The sequence below is a fragment of the Ammodytes marinus genome (assembly GCF_949987685.1).
Source record: "Ammodytes marinus genome assembly, chromosome: 23".
Lineage (NCBI taxonomy): Eukaryota > Metazoa > Chordata > Actinopteri > Uranoscopiformes > Ammodytidae > Ammodytes > Ammodytes marinus.
In genome coordinates this window covers 16,933,604-16,949,478 of record NC_137227.1, presented here as the reverse complement: position 1 = coordinate 16,949,478, position 15,875 = coordinate 16,933,604, and the positions used below count along the sequence as shown (strand labels likewise).

The window sequence follows — 15,875 nt, the reverse complement described above, 5'->3', positions numbered from 1 at the left end:
GAAATATGGACATATATGAGACCCTTTCTAAGGGAAAAAATAATAATAAAAAAAAATATCACCTATTATGCACTAAATTAAATGTACTTATGGATATTATAATTACTTTCTACAAAATCTGCTAGGAAATAAAACCCAAAATTCTACACACTGCAGGTTTAATTTCATCTCATCTTGATTAGCAGCTTTAACTACTATGGTGTCGTGATTTGAGCACTCTGATATATGCAAATAAGTTGTTTATCGCTTGATAAAATGTAAAATTAGGAATGATTGTAACCATTGAGTGACAGCCAGGGGGTTAGGGGATTTTAGTTTTAGGGTTGGAATTATGTTCAATTTGTTAATATTTTTGTAAACTGTAACATTACGTAAAACATAACTTTGAAAGAAAGGAAATACAAGCTCATTAAAAAAAAAGTATTTCTTCACAAAGAATAATTTTGTGTATGAACCAGCTAATTCTATGTCCGCCCCCCCCCCCCCTCCTCCCCACACACACACACTAACACACACACACACACACACACACACACACACACACACACACACACACTCTTGTTTCCTTCTATCTGTAGAGGAATGGATGTCTTCGCATTAAGATCTTGGGCGACTGCTACTACTGTGTGTCCGGTTTACCTGACCACATCCCCACACACGCCAGAAACTGTGTCCAGATGGGGTTGGACATGTGCACTGCCATCAGGTCAGCTCCTCTGAATCTATCTTTTAAATATATATATATACAGGTCCGGAAAAAAATTAGGAGACCATTCCAAATATTCAGTGTCTCTTGTTTTACTATTTATAGGCATATGTTTGAGTAAAATGAACATTTTGATTTTATAATATAAACTACTGACAACATTTCTACCAAATTCACAATACAAATATTGTCATTCAGGACATTTTCAATAAGTAATGTAGAGATAAAGATTTAAGAAAAATCAACAACAACAAAAAATCCGCGGCTGTATATACTGTATATATACAAGGCAAAGCAAGTATATTTCTATAGCACAACTCAGACACAAGACCAAAGTGTTCAAAGTGCTTTACAGGGGCATGACATACATCAAGATGAGACATTAGAAATTGCATTCAAGCGATAGTAAAAACAAAGAAAATACGTAAAGATTCAAGATTAGCCTGTATTAGACATCATGTAGGCCGGTCATATCCGTGTCTGTTCGGACTGAAGTCTCTTTCCCCCAAATTCGAGTGTAGATAAGAGTTGGCCATTAATATACAGTATATATACCTCCTTTTTCAGTGTGCTACACCAATGTGATATATAACCAAGTTCATCAATAACATGGGACACATCGTTAGCCTAATAGCATAATTGCCTAAGTCATATTTTAAGGGTTATGGAGTAGGGTAAGGTAGATGTAGAGTAGATGTAGAAAAGAGTAGATGTAGAGTAGAGTAAATATGATTTAGGCAATTATGCTATGAGGCTAACGATATACAAAGCTTAAGAATCTGTTAATTAGGTTATTTGATGTGTTATTATTTAAAATTGTATTATAAAACAAAAGTTGTTGTGACTAGGTTCGTCCCTCCTGATTTCCGTTTTCCCAGTCAGAAGAATAAAAGCTATTCATGACTGGATTTGCATGAGCTACAACTGCTCTCTGTTGTAACTTCCTCATAGTTCCTTTGGCCCCTTAATGTCACTCTCATTTCCTCTTTAACTGGAACCACAGCACATATACAGCTCCGGAAAAAATTAAGAGACCACTCCAAATGTTCAGTGTCTCTCGTTTTACTATTTATAGGCCTGTGTTTGAGTAGAATGAACATTTTGGTTTTATGATATAAACAACTGACAACATTTCTACCTAATTCCAATACAGTTTTTGTCATTAAGGGCATTTTCAGTAAGTTATGTAGAGATGAAAATTTGAGAGAAATCCAGACTGGTCTCTAAAAAAAATTCCGGAGCTGTATGTTATAGTTCCAAGCTCACAGTGCCATTATATGTTAAGGTGGCCAGTTAAATTGGAAAGTGCAGCTATGGGCCGCTAAACATTAAAATAGTTTGATAAGAGGTTGTTATTAATGCCAATCAGATGATGTAACACATGCAAGCCTATTTGGTCCATGCCCTGAGAAAATGGCTTGACCGGTTTGGCAGTCATACCAGGTGACTGAGAAGGACAATTAACTCACTGTTTGCAACGTGTGGCAAAACTACAGGGGGAAAATAGCAGTTTGCTAAAACCTAGAACAATGCACCTCTCCTTGCTCTAAACAAGGTTAATGTTACTGGTGTACATTGTCCCTGTTTAAATAAAGTTACATTACTTATTTACTTTTTTTTTTTTTTTAAGATATTTTTTGGCATTTTTATGCTTTATTGATAGTGTAGAGACAGAGTTGAAATGGGGCAGAGAGGGGAGTGACATGCAGAGAACGACCGCGGGCTGGAATGGAACCCGGGTCCGCTGCTGGCCGAGGCCCATGGGGGGGGGGGACGCCCTACCAACTGAGCTAAGGGCGCCCCCACATTATTTATTTACTTAATCCCAAGTGGATGAACACAACTTTCAACAACAAATTTCCACATGAAGAATCTAATCAGATGTAAAGTTTAGTCATGTCATGAATAAGAGGAGTTTTCTAAGCTTGCTAGTGCTAAGGCAAGGCAAGGCAGGTTTATTTCTATAGCACAATTCAGACACAAGGCCTTTCAAAGTGCTTTACAGGGGCAAGACTAAAATACATCAAGTATAGAATACACATTAGCAAAGCGAATGAGAAATAAAACATTTAAAGTTCAATGGATTAAGATAGATTTCTTTAATGACTGTGAAATACAATGAAAAGAAACAGAAACATATTTCAAATGTTAAAGCTGCTCCGAGGAACTTTCAGCTTGTGTACATTCTTGCACCCCCTTTGGACAAAAGCGGTAGTGTTTAACTATACCAGCTGTTGTTCCTGGATGAGCATATACCCATGACAAAGGCATTGAGAAAAACTATATAAAAATAGCATTCTTTGCACTGCTGGTCTTTTTTTCTGTTACATATCATTTAAAATCATCAGAGGAAACATTTGATTGTTTCAGAAATATTTAAAAGTTCCTCGTAGCACCTTTAAATACAAACAGTTGAACAACTGTTTTACTAGTGTGACGGTTGTTCCAAAATCAAAAGACACATTTTAACTTGTTTAACATTTGTGCATTAAAATGTCACTATATGTAAACACATCCGGCTTCTTTAGGACAAGGGTGTTTAATTGGGAGTCGGCTGTTATTTAAAAAATGTACAGTAAATGTTATTTTCAAATGACTTGATAGCCTAACAAGTAGAGCCAGAAGTTAGCAGGACTCAACACGTATATTTACACTGTTTTGATTCTGATTGTCATTTATGCTTTTGTCTCCGTGTAGCAAACTGCGCGAGGCGACGGGGGTTGAGATCAGCATGAGAGTGGGCGTGCACACGGGCAATGTGCTCTGCGGCGTGATTGGTCTACAGAAGTGGCAGTACGACGTCTGGTCACATGACGTCACCTTAGCCAATCACATGGAGTCTGGAGGCCTGCCTGGGTGAGAATGTTTTTTTTTTATTTATTTTTTTTGGGGGTATTTTTATGCTTTATTAGACAGACATGAAATGTGGCAGAGAGGGGAATGACATGCAGAGAATGACGGCTGGCCTTTATATGGGGGGTTGGCTAGTTATGCTTTTATTAGACAGTTTGGAGAGACGGAGATGAAATGGGTCAGAGAGGGGAATGACATGCAGAGAACGACCACGGGCTGGATTCTAACCCGTGGTCTGCTGTGAAGAGGACTGAACCTCTATGGGGGGTGGGGGAGGGGGAGCGCTCTAACCATTACATCACGAGCGCCCCCGAAAATCTTAAAATCTGTTTGGAGATAGTAAAACTTTTGAGCCTGTGGAGATGATTGATGACCTGTAATAAACTGATAAGGCAACAACATGGGTGATAGTAGAGGACAAAGACATGTTTTGAGATTTGTTGCTCTCTGCATCTTTTTAAATGTGCTTATCAGCGATTCCTGTAAACACACTTTTTATTAAAAAAAAATCTGTGAATATCTCCTTGTGATCCGCTACCAAAGCTGACTCTATTTTGAATTTGTTTTCGTGTGTTTTTTTTTTATTTTTTATTTTATTTTTTTATGTATATTCTATGCGATGTAAAGCGTCTTTGAGTGACCTCCAAAAAAGCGCTATATAAGCCTATCAATTATTATTATTATTATTATTACCTGTACGTACCTATGTGTGCAGAAAAATCCAGTGTTAAAGGCCTACTTCACCGGTGGGAATATGAAGGTGTATTGAATTCTGAGATCCCATGTAGTATAAATGTGCAAAAAAAAAAAAAATCGGTTCATCCTTGCCTGAGAAAAGGCAGAAAGAGTGTTTTTTTTTAACCCTATATTAATCTTACTGTGACATCACAGTAAGATAAATATAGGGTTAAAAAAAAAATTACTTTGTAAATATTACTGTGATGTCACAGTAGGAGAAATCAAAGTAATATTTACAAAGTAAGGTTTTTTTTAACCCTATATTTATCTTACTGTGATGTCACAGTAAGATTAATATAGGGTTAAAAAAACACTCTTTCTGCCTTTTCTCAGGCTAGGATGAACCAATTTCAATTTTTTTTGCACATTTATACTACATAGGATCTCAGAATTCAATACACCTTCATATTCAAACCGGTGAAGTAGGCCTTTAATACACAGTTTAGGCTCTGTCAACTGGTATGTAAACAAAGGGGCCACCGTAGCTAGCAACGTGCCTGTTTACAAAGCCTAGGCTGTGTATTAACAACACTGGATTCATTTTCAGCGCATACACAGTACGGACAGATAGCACATCGTGAGGAGACATTCACTGATTTTGACAACAAGCGTTCTTCAAAATCGCTGACTCTATACCTATAAGTAACACATTTTGTTTTTCATACTGTTATTATCGATAGGCGAGTCCACATAACGGATGACACACGGCAGCACCTGAACGGGAAATACGACGTGGAAGAGGGAGACGGGGGGACCAGGAATGAGCTGCTCAAAGGGAGAAAAACATATCTGGTGATCGACCCACGCAAAATGATCAACAAGAGGCCGAAATTTGTAAGTGCAAACATGTTAATATGCAACGTGGACATGAATTGTTTGTGTGTGTGTGTGTGTGTGTGTGTGTGTGTGTGTGTGTGTGTGTGTGTGTGTGTGTGTGTGTGTGTGTGTGTGTGTGTGTGTGTGTGTTTGTTTGTGTGGGTATGTCTGTGTTGAATTTGTGCTTCTAAGGATGAACCCTTTAATAAAAGAAATGGCATTTTAAATGTTTACTATTGTACAGTATAATTGAGTGGAGAATCGTTGGTTACCTAAGAGGGGACATGCAAAGAACAAATTTCAATGTATACCTTGTGTAAATTGACAAATTAAAGTCAACTTAAATTAAACTTAACGTAACTCAAGTGATCTCCATGTACAGGTGAAACTCGAAAAATTAGAATATCGTGCAAAAGTTCATTTATTTCAGTAATTCAACTTAAAAGGTGAAAATAATATATTATATAGACTCATTACATGCAAAGTGATATATTTCAAGCCTTTCTTTGTTATCATTTTGATTAATATGGCTTACAGCTTATGAGAACCCCAAAATGCAAAATCTCAGAAAAATTTAATATCACATAAAATCAATGAACAAGGTATTTTCAATACAGAAATGTCAGCCCTATATAAAGTATAATCATCCATATGTACTCAGTACTTGGTTTGGGCCCCTTTTGAATGAATTCTTGCCTCAATTCCAATTCATTTTCCATGATATTCTAATTATATGAGTTTGACCTGTATATTTCAGGGCAACAGTCTTTCGTCCGGAGGAGAGACGAGGCAGCGTGCGTCAGTCAGGATGTCCCAGTACCTGCAGAGCTGGAGGAGCATCCATCCCTTCGCCGACCTTAGCAACCCCGACGCCACGGCTACCACCAATTCTATCATGCCTAGCAACGCTGCAATGAACCAATCAAACCAGACCACTGTACGTATTTGAATTTAATTGAATTGAATTGAATTGAATTAATTTATTTCGGACACATCAAAAATACAAAATGGCAGCTCTTTTCAGCTCTTTTGAATCAAATCTGAAGACTTTTCTGTTTCCCTTTTAACCTGTAATTTTTATTAAATTTTAAATTTGTATTTCTATTAATTTTTTTATTCGCTTTTTCTAATGTCTATTCTATACTTGATGTATTTTTTATCACAATTAAGAAATATAAAAAGCATATTACATATATTCCATTGATATGCCTGAAAAGGAGTAGGAAGAAGTATTGCTTTCTGCTTAGTTTAGTTACACATTCACACCAAAATACACATAGCATACATATGTGCACTACATAGACAAATATTAGATAATTATTTTTGCTTTTGAGGTTTTTTTGTATGTTAGTCCTTCAGCAAATATTACACACCCTTAACAAGCCTCTGGTCATTTGTCTGCTGTCATCAGTGTTTGATTATGAAGTCTCTATTCGATATTTAGACAAAGGTAAGCATGAGGTAATTCATTTTTTGGACAATGTGTATTTGTGTGTGTTTTTGTTTTAGGAAAGATCAACTTACCAAAACAATCAAACGTAAGTTTCCAATATATAATACTGTAGCACAATACATTACACTGCTAGTTTAAAGGTGCTACGAGGAACTTTTAAATATTTCTGAAACAGTCTCAATCTTCCTCTGATGACCATGAATGACATGTTACAGCGAACAAGACCATCAGTGCAAAGAATTCTATTTTTATATAGTTTTTCTTAATGCCTTTGTCATGGGGTATACGCTCACCCAGGAACAACAGCTGGCGTAGTAAAAACACTACCGCTTTTGTCCAAAGGGGGCGCTAGAATGAACGCAAACTGAAAGTTCCTCGGAGCATCTTTAATCAGTATTACAGTTCGTTGTTTTGGTTAAAGCGGTTTCTAACGTGTTGTTGTTTGGTCCCAGGTTTGTGGTGGATAACGGTGTGCGGGGATCACTGGACACGCTTGACCACGCAGGGTAGGTTTTCATCAAAAGTTTTTCCAATATTTTTTTTTTCTCTCTCTCTCTCTCTCTCTCTCTCTCTCTCTCTCTCTCTTTAATTTCTTTTGGCTGAACTTTGTATTTTATTTGTTCTTGTTTGTCGATATTGTTTGTATATTTGTATCTTTTGTTTTGTTTATATTGTTCTTGATAAAAAAAAGGAAAAACTAATAAATATATTGATTTAAAAAAAAAAGCTTTTTCAATTAATTTAAAACTCAGAATTTTGTGATATGTTTTCTATTGTGTACACATGTTTTATTTATTTTTTATTTCTTCATTTAGGAGGAGAGCAAAGAAGCTCAACTGTTTAACTCTGTTGTTCAATGACATGAGCCTGGAGAGAAAGGTACTCTAGCTTTATTTCTATTGTTTTAACTTGATATAAGATACTGTAATTACTTACTGTTTTGTTCAATAAAGTAGACGCAACCTTTGTGTCTGTCATGTATTCATACTATTGGGCTCCCAGACGGAACCTATCTTCTGGTGTAGAATTCATTGTATAACATCACAAAAAAATTCTGCTTCAATAATTATTACTCTTTTAGTACTCTACTTTAAAATAAGTAGCTTAGTCACCAGTTACAGGAGTAAAGAGGGTTCATGCGTACAGTAGTATGTGTGCATGAATGATGTATTGTGTGTGTGTGTGTGTGTGTGTGTGTGTGTGTGTGTGTGTGTGTGTGTGTGTGTGTGTGTGTGTGTTTTTGTCTAATATCTGTGTGTTTGTGTTGCAGTTTCGCCTCTCAGAAGTAACCGGTTTGCACCAGTCGATGACCTGCATCGCTCTGGTCTTTGTCACGCTGTTCACCGTCCAGATTCTCGTCTCTGAGCGGTGAGTATCGGTCACACACTCACATACGCAACACATTTTCACACTTAACATAATGTTCTAAATTAAAGGTGCACTATGTAACTTTGGGTGAGTCAGAGAAGTGAACATGTTCTAAGGTTTATTCTCGTAACTGAATAAGGGAAGGGAAAGAAGGGAAAATGTGATCCCTGGAACACTGTTTGAAGTTAGAAAGCTTCCTGAAATGTTACTGTTTCACTGTTGTTGTTTACAGCAGCAGGGCCCACAGTTTGGTTTACAAACATATTCTAGTCTCATGTTTGGATCCAGGTTCTTCAAAATCTTTTAGTTTTGATTTATGATGATAGAATTCTTCATTACAAACAATTACATGTAGAGAAAATATGTTTTTACAAACTAACTGCAAGCTCTGCAAATGTCAACAAACCTCCCTCCTTTAAGGGTGTATTCACACATGCCGTGTTTAGTTCGGTTGAAACGAACTCAGATGCACTTCTGCCTTCGGTGCGCATCTTTCAGGCAGGTGTGAATACAGCAATCGCACTCGGGGGCGGACCAAACAAACGCTCCGAGACCCAGCTGAAGAGGTAGTCTCGGTCCGTTTTCAAACGCACTCTGCTGCAGTTCGTTTGTGGTGTGAATTTGTCCGAACTCGATCCGACCCAAATGCAGGACGCACTGTGCCTTTTCTTTCTTTTCTTTTTTAATAAATTGCAGTCAGCTTCACATTATGGGAAAGTGTTGTTGTCGCCATTGTTAGGACGAAAAGTTGTGGTTTGACCGGGAGCCCAGAACAATATATTACATTTGATCGAGAGGACGCGTAAAAATGCTGAATGTGTTCAGCGATCAGATGCAGGAGAGGGGAGCGTCTCCCGCACAGTGCCAACAGGTTCACGCTGCGCAAGAAGTGTGTGTTTTTATTTTGCTCCCCATGTACGGGACCGTCAATACTATCCCCGTGTCAGTTTGGAGCTGAACTGCGCCGACCCAGCTGATACACAGCTTAATCAGCTGAGTGTCAGCTTGAGCCTATTCTTCTCGCGAGCCGCGCGTCCAGCACCAAAAATACAGTAAAAATGATGTTTCATATCGTAGGCTACAAGCCACATAACGTGGCATTGACATAGGGCTACATATTATAACCATATGAAACAACAATAATTTGATGTTTTTCCTCTTTATTTATAGGTTAGATGTAGGCCTTTTTATTATTTTTAACCCCATATTATATCAATGGTATATTTCGCAGTTTTAACTTCGTGCTTCCTGCTTCTCTCCACCCCAGAATGTCTGTCCAATGAATGAATGACCTCAGCTCACGTGTGGTTTTGCTTCGTAATGCTGGTTCACTTGCAAAAGGGGCAATGTGAAAGTGGACCACACCAAACAAAAAAAATCAAAACTCAATTTGGTCTGGACCAAAGCAAGTGAACTAGCGGACTTTCCCAGTGTGAATACACCCTAAGACTGCATACTGCACCTTTAAATCAAAACAACATTTTGTTAAACCTTATTTTTCTGGGAAAACCTTTCAATTAAAAACATCATTGTCATCCCATCTCACAAATGAATTTGTATTTCGAGCTAGCTCTCTCACTCAATGTCTTGTTCACCAACTCACATAAATGCATCTTATTTGCTTAATCTTGAATGTTGTTTTTTACGCAGTAACTTTGAGATGGCCGTGTCTTACGGTTCCACCTTCCCTGTGATGGTTCTGCTTCTGGCCGTCGCCTTCACTGGATACTTGGAGGTAAACGAAAACACGTGTTTATTCTTCTTTATAATAACAGCGATATATCATAAATTATAATTGTCAACAGCAATTTGGTTAGGTTAGGTTGGTTGGGTTAAGTGTCTTGCTCAAGGGCACTTTGGTAGAGATGGTGGGCACCGTACATGTAATAGCAGCCACCACTAGTTTTACTACTAACACCCTCCTGTCTGGTGCCGGGGATCCAACCAGAGACCTCATGGTTACTGGGAGGAGGAACCATAGACCTCATGGTTACTGGGAGGAAGAACCAGAGACCTCATGGTTACTGGGAGGAGGAACCAGAGACCTCATGGTTACTGGGAGGAGGAACCAGAGACCTCATGGTTACTGGGAGGAGGAACCAGAGACCTCATGGTTACTGGGAGGAGGAACCAGAGACTTCATGGTTACTGGGAGGAGGAACCAGAGACCTCATGTTTACTGGGAGGAGGAACCAGAGACCTCATGGTTACTGGGAGGAGGAACCAGAGACCTCATGGTTACTGGGAGGAGGAACCAGAGACCTCATGGTTACTGGTCGGCCCCTCTTTCCTCTAGGCCAGGGGTATTCAACTAAAATTCAAATAGGTCCAGTTAGAGAAAATGTCCTCAAGCAAAGGTCCGGAACATCATAATGTCTAACTTGCGTTATGATTCAGTGTGATATATAGTGAAGTAGCCTAGTAGTTGTATCAACGTCTGCATGTAATTAACAACTGACTGTCAGATCAATATAGAAAGAACAATTCAAAAATATTTCAACAATATTTATTCTCACTTTTAAATAATTATAGATATATAATACTGAAGATATATGTATTATTTAAGTGACTCAACTGAAACTAATCTCTTCATAGAGAAGGGCTGCATTTAAAAATAAAATGGTGAAAATAAATATAATAATAATCTTAAAATAAAGATAAAATATATAATTCATTTTTGAAAAATTAAATAATTTTGAGAAATATTTTCAATGTATCATTTCTAAACTTCACTATACCTACTATGTTTGTTTAACATAGTAATCTCCCACTTTGTCTAATACTGGATTTTTATTTTGCAATTTTGAAAAGCTCTGAAAAAGTGACATGTCAGAAACTAAACCCCTGTAGGGTTTTTTTTTGTGTTTTTAGAATGTAATCGGAGCATTCTGGTGCATTCTGGGGAAAATAATAAAAGAAAAGGTCAACATTTAATATAGTTAAGATGAATAGAAAAATTAACAAAACAACATAACTTGCTAGCAGCCAGATAACTGGACTGAGGGACAGATGACCACTAGCTTTCGCTAATGTTAGTGGGGGCTACTGCCAAATATCTTGCAAACAAATTAACCTGTATTTATAAATTCTGCCATTACTAAGAATATGTAAAACTTAAAATGTAGATAATTGAAACTACATACACATTTTTTTTTTAAATAATGTTTTTCCTGTTGCTGTTGTGGGCAGTAGATGCAGTGCTGCTGGCGATTGGTGATTATGTCAATCTTATGTCTGTGTCATTCACACATGGGTCTACATCAGGGTAATAGAGAGTCCACATGATTGCACCTTGACCGGTTTTCACCAGTCTTACAAAAGGGGAAAAAACCATAGATAGTAAATAATAGGAAAAAACTCAGCTGTTGATCGCTCGTTAACTCGCTCGCGACACACGGAGCCGGTGAGCGAGCGGGCGAGCGAGAGAGAAAGCTGTCTCTCACTCTCCTCCCGCTGTCTTTCTCACTCTAATCTGACTTATTTCGCTGAAATTCTCGTAATTCTTGCACTTCTCTCTGTCATCTCTCGCATGATAGCTCACTGTCTCTGTCTGTGAGCCAGCCTGAGCCGGGAATGCACAGATTCGATTGGCTGCCTGAGTAGCAGGAGGCGGGATGGCTTAACTCGAAAGCATTTCCTGATTAGCTAAAGTCTAGAAAAGCTGCGCCGGTCAAAATAGAAGCGCCCCGTCAAAATTTTAAATACTTAAATAATTGATTGACTACAGGTCCGGGTCCGTATAGGACGGCGTCTGGGTCCGGACCCGGACCGCGGTCCGCCTGTTAGTGACCCCCGCTCTAGGCCATCCTACGAACCTGGCCCTAATACTCCATCATATTTGAGCATTTTCTCAGACACTGTGCATTGTAAAAGGTATTCCCTGCGTTCCAATCCCCATACTTCCCTATTATTTAGTAGGCCAGAAAAAGATTTAGGATGTCCCAATACATGCACGTCAATTGTATTATGCTGAAAATAAATAAATGCCCCACTAACTCAAATAGCATGCCGGAGTATTCGTCTTTATTCTTGACATTTCTCGACATAATGAAAAACAATCTTCCTTATCTGATTTCATTTCTCTCCTGTGGCCCTAAAACTCTTTAGTATGTAGTGTAATAAAGAGAAAAAGTACGTGATTTGGAACGCAGGGACAGTTATAATAACGACCCTCAGAATTTCCGTGTTAAATATTTCAATGCATGTTCTTGTTGTTTTATTGTAGAAATGGCGTTCCAAGATGCCTCTGAGTGTGCAGTGGATTTCGGGCCTGTCGCGAGGCGTCTCCACCCGGGCGGTGCTCAGGCTGTTTGTGGTGACGCTCTGTGTTCTCATCACGCTGCTCATGGCCATTCTCAACTTTGTGAGGAACTCTTAAATTTTCCCCCGTGCTATTTTTTTTTTTACTGTCATTGATAGATTAATTCATTTTTTTAATTATTAATTTTGATATAATTTAATTTTAAATTTTTAACTTATTTATATCTATTTTATTTTATATTAATTTAATAAGTTTTTATATATATTTTTTTCCTATTCATTTTAATATAATTGAATTTCAAATTTTATTTATTTTTCTATTAATTAATTTAATTTTTTTTTATTTTTATTTTTCTCCTTGTCTTTCTTTTAAACATCTTGCCGTTCTTTCAGTTCTTCCTCCCGGGAAACAACTGCACGTCCATCGCCAACAGGACAGAGCTGGAGAGTCTCAAACTCTACACTGTACCTGTAAGTTCCTACAAATTAACATTTATGTAGAAAACCACTTATTTATCAATAAAAGCATAAAAAAATATATATATATATTTGAGCTCGGAGGCAGCTGTTCCTTGTGTATGTTCTTGTTGTCCCTTAAAAATTAAAAAACCCAATAAATAAAAAAAAACAAAAAAAAAAACACTCATTGTCTTTGCCAATACAGCAGCGACTATTTCCAATAAATGCAAAGACTGTGATACAACAAAATGTGGCATTTTTTTTGCTAATTTTACATTTTCAGGTATAATGTTATCGCACAAGAAACAAGGGCAAAACAAATGCATAACTGAATAAAATATAACATATAAATAGCTGGATAGAGACAACTCGAGAAAGAAAATAAACAAAGTAATAACGTGTAGTTCATTGGATCATTATTGGGGCTTTAGTTTCCTACCATAGAAGGTGAAGACATTAGTTTGGCTTCATTCATAAAGGAGAACTATATCCTAAAGTTGTCTCTACCTTCAGATAGTTAATATACAACCCCAAGAGATTGTTACTCAGATTCTTTCTTGGCACTTGAAAGTCGAGAGCTTTGGAACAAGCTTTGAACATGACAGCTAGATTTTCATAACTCAAATTTTTTCCCCTTCCCCTCACCTCTGTCTTGACACATCCAGTATTACCTGTATTGCTGCCTGCCATAATAATTGTACTTTTTCAGTTATCATTGTTTCACATGCACAAGAAAGAAAGGAATATAAACACATATACAGATAGATACAATTAAACCGATAACCCTGAGCTCTTAAAAACAAAAGAATAACGTGTAGTTTGAGTTAAGGACAATCCAACATTTTGCCTTGAACATCACAGCTAACTTGCCTTATACCATAGTCTGTGCGAATACTCTATTCTGATTGGCTGGAGAACATTCCATAGGTGTGGATTAACCCCTGATGTATGGACACCTAGATGGAACTGTTTACATTCTGTCCACTTTAATGCGTCGCCGCTGATTGAACAGTGTTGATTAGTGATTTATAAAGCCTGAAATATCCTGCAGTGCAATAGCCTCTCTCTTGCCATAACTCATATTTTCTCTCCTTCCCCATCTATCACCCAGTACTACCTATACTGCTGCCTGCTGGCCTTTATATTGACCTATTGAATTATTCCAATTTTCTTAGAATTAGGACTTTGTTATTAATTTATCTATCTATCTGTCTCTTTATTTATTTATTTATTTATTTATTTATTTATTTTGCAAACCTGGGCCTTATACTCCGTCTTATTTGAGCATTTTCTTTGACACTGTGCATTGTATAAGGTATTTTTTACTATATTGACCCACAGAAATGTGTGTGATTAGAGGGCACACCCGGTAAGGTTAGTTCGGCCCGGGTCATTCTTTCTTTACACGCGAATGTCGAGAGCTTCAAAACAAGCTTTGAACATGACAGCTAACTTGCCATAAGTCACATTTTTGTTTTCTCCTTCCCCTTCCATCCCCCAGTACTACCTGTATTGCTGCCTGCTGGCCATGCTGGGAGTGATCGTTTTCGTTCGGACGTGCCTCTCTGTGAAGACCTTGTTGCTAACGCTAGCCGTGGTGGTTTACCTGGCCCTCTTCCTGCATGTTTACGCTCCCAGGTCCCACTGCCTCGTCTACCTGCTTTACAACAACACCAAGTGAGTCGCGTTTAAAAAACAACAGGTATAATATATAATAATCTACTGATTAACACACTCAACCACCAACCATCGCCATAACATTGTAACAGTATGAGCAGTGGGGCGCTCCGGTGGCGTAGTGGATAGAGCGTGTACCATATTGGCTCCGGCCTTTGTTGCAGGGGTTGCGGGTTCAAATCCGACCTGTGGACCTTTACTGCAGGTCATCCCCCCTCTCTCTCTCTCTCTCTGTCTCCCCATTTCAACTCTGTACTATCTAATAAAGCTTGAAAATGCCCAAAAAATTGTCTAAATAACACAAAAACAATAGGGGTTCCCATGTAGCTTTATGGGCGTGAACATTATTTTGAAATTTGAAATGAAAACAGCAGGGTAGCTTTGATGTTTGGTGAGGTTGGTTTTTTTCTTCTGTTGCCCAAATAAAGTTCTCATGTTGGATATTGATACAAAGATTGAAATCCAAGCTACTTCCTGAACAGCAAAGAGCAGGTCTCTGTAGTGGTGAAATAATAAGTGAGTTAAAGTGAAAATGGTTGGTACCAGCGTTTCATATTTGAGGATTAGGATCAGTATAATTTTTAATATCTTTGTCTTTTAAGGCGTCAACATCTTGGAAATTGTGAAGTTCTTTACTCTTTTCTTTTAAAAACTTTATTTTTGGGTTTTCTTTTTAAACAACACAAACACACAACTGAAAAAAGCGATCACACAAACAAAAGACAAAACAAAATGAACAACTAATATGCCGTACTTTACTTAAAAGGTTTCTAAGACATTGTTTAATTTAAAGGTAAATGTTAAGAAAAAAGTCAAAAAGGTGTCATGAAGGTCACTTCAGCACTTCTATATGTTCGAGGAAATGCTGCAATATCTGTTTACATTTTTCTACTTTTCCTGATTTCCAAGTTTTTTAACTTTTTTAACAAGAAATCGATAAATTAAATAAAAATATTCAATGGATCGCCAAAAAATTTAAATACTTTAAATGTGATGCCCTACAGGTTTTTTTATTAAACATAATCCCTGTAGCCTCTTGGTTCCATTTCGGGCCATAAAAGGATAAGACTTATTTGTATAGCACTTTAAACAAACAATAGTTACAAAGTACTTCACAAAAAAGCATTCCGCACAAAAAATCAAACAGGAAAACAGAACAACGGCCACTCAATAAACAAAAAGGCAAAACAATCAGTGTAGGAAGTTTAAATTTATTATCATAACGGCTTCGAGTCCAATTGTTCATTTGTTTTGAGCCTGTTTCTGTCTAGTCATTTTCCCCACTGTCTCACATTAACACACAAACTGTTAGAAATAAGATGCATGAAAGTTCGCCGGCTTGAATTTCACATTAGCTTGTTCTCACCAACACAATCACAGGCTCTCAGTAATCCTGCTGAAGTGCCCTTTTCCACTCCTGCACATTCATTCACCGCTATCTATAGTCATCACTCCGTCTTTTATGCCAAGCCAAGGCGTTCGGTTTCAGGCCCTTTTGTCTGACACTCAATGTGTGTTTGCTTTGTGGTGAGTTTCCCATCAGCA

The 15,875-nt window shown here is 37.6% G+C and overlaps 1 protein-coding gene across 1 annotated transcript in view; it reads left to right on the top strand.

The window, feature by feature from the left end:
* The window catches only part of LOC307268871 (adenylate cyclase type 2), a 35,210-nt gene that overhangs the window by 11,418 nt on the left and 7,917 nt on the right, over positions 1 to 15,875 (top strand). The window contains exons 8-19 of the mRNA XM_080051655.1: positions 579 to 706; positions 3,404 to 3,562; positions 4,978 to 5,131; positions 5,871 to 6,050; positions 6,623 to 6,651; positions 7,019 to 7,072; positions 7,382 to 7,445; positions 7,837 to 7,934; positions 9,585 to 9,669; positions 12,160 to 12,297; positions 12,588 to 12,665; positions 14,155 to 14,330. Of these exons, the coding sequence (XP_079907781.1) occupies positions 579 to 706; positions 3,404 to 3,562; positions 4,978 to 5,131; positions 5,871 to 6,050; positions 6,623 to 6,651; positions 7,019 to 7,072; positions 7,382 to 7,445; positions 7,837 to 7,934; positions 9,585 to 9,669; positions 12,160 to 12,297; positions 12,588 to 12,665; positions 14,155 to 14,330 (1,343 nt within the window). The remainder of the gene's footprint in view (positions 1 to 578; positions 707 to 3,403; positions 3,563 to 4,977; positions 5,132 to 5,870; positions 6,051 to 6,622; positions 6,652 to 7,018; positions 7,073 to 7,381; positions 7,446 to 7,836; positions 7,935 to 9,584; positions 9,670 to 12,159; positions 12,298 to 12,587; positions 12,666 to 14,154; positions 14,331 to 15,875) is intronic.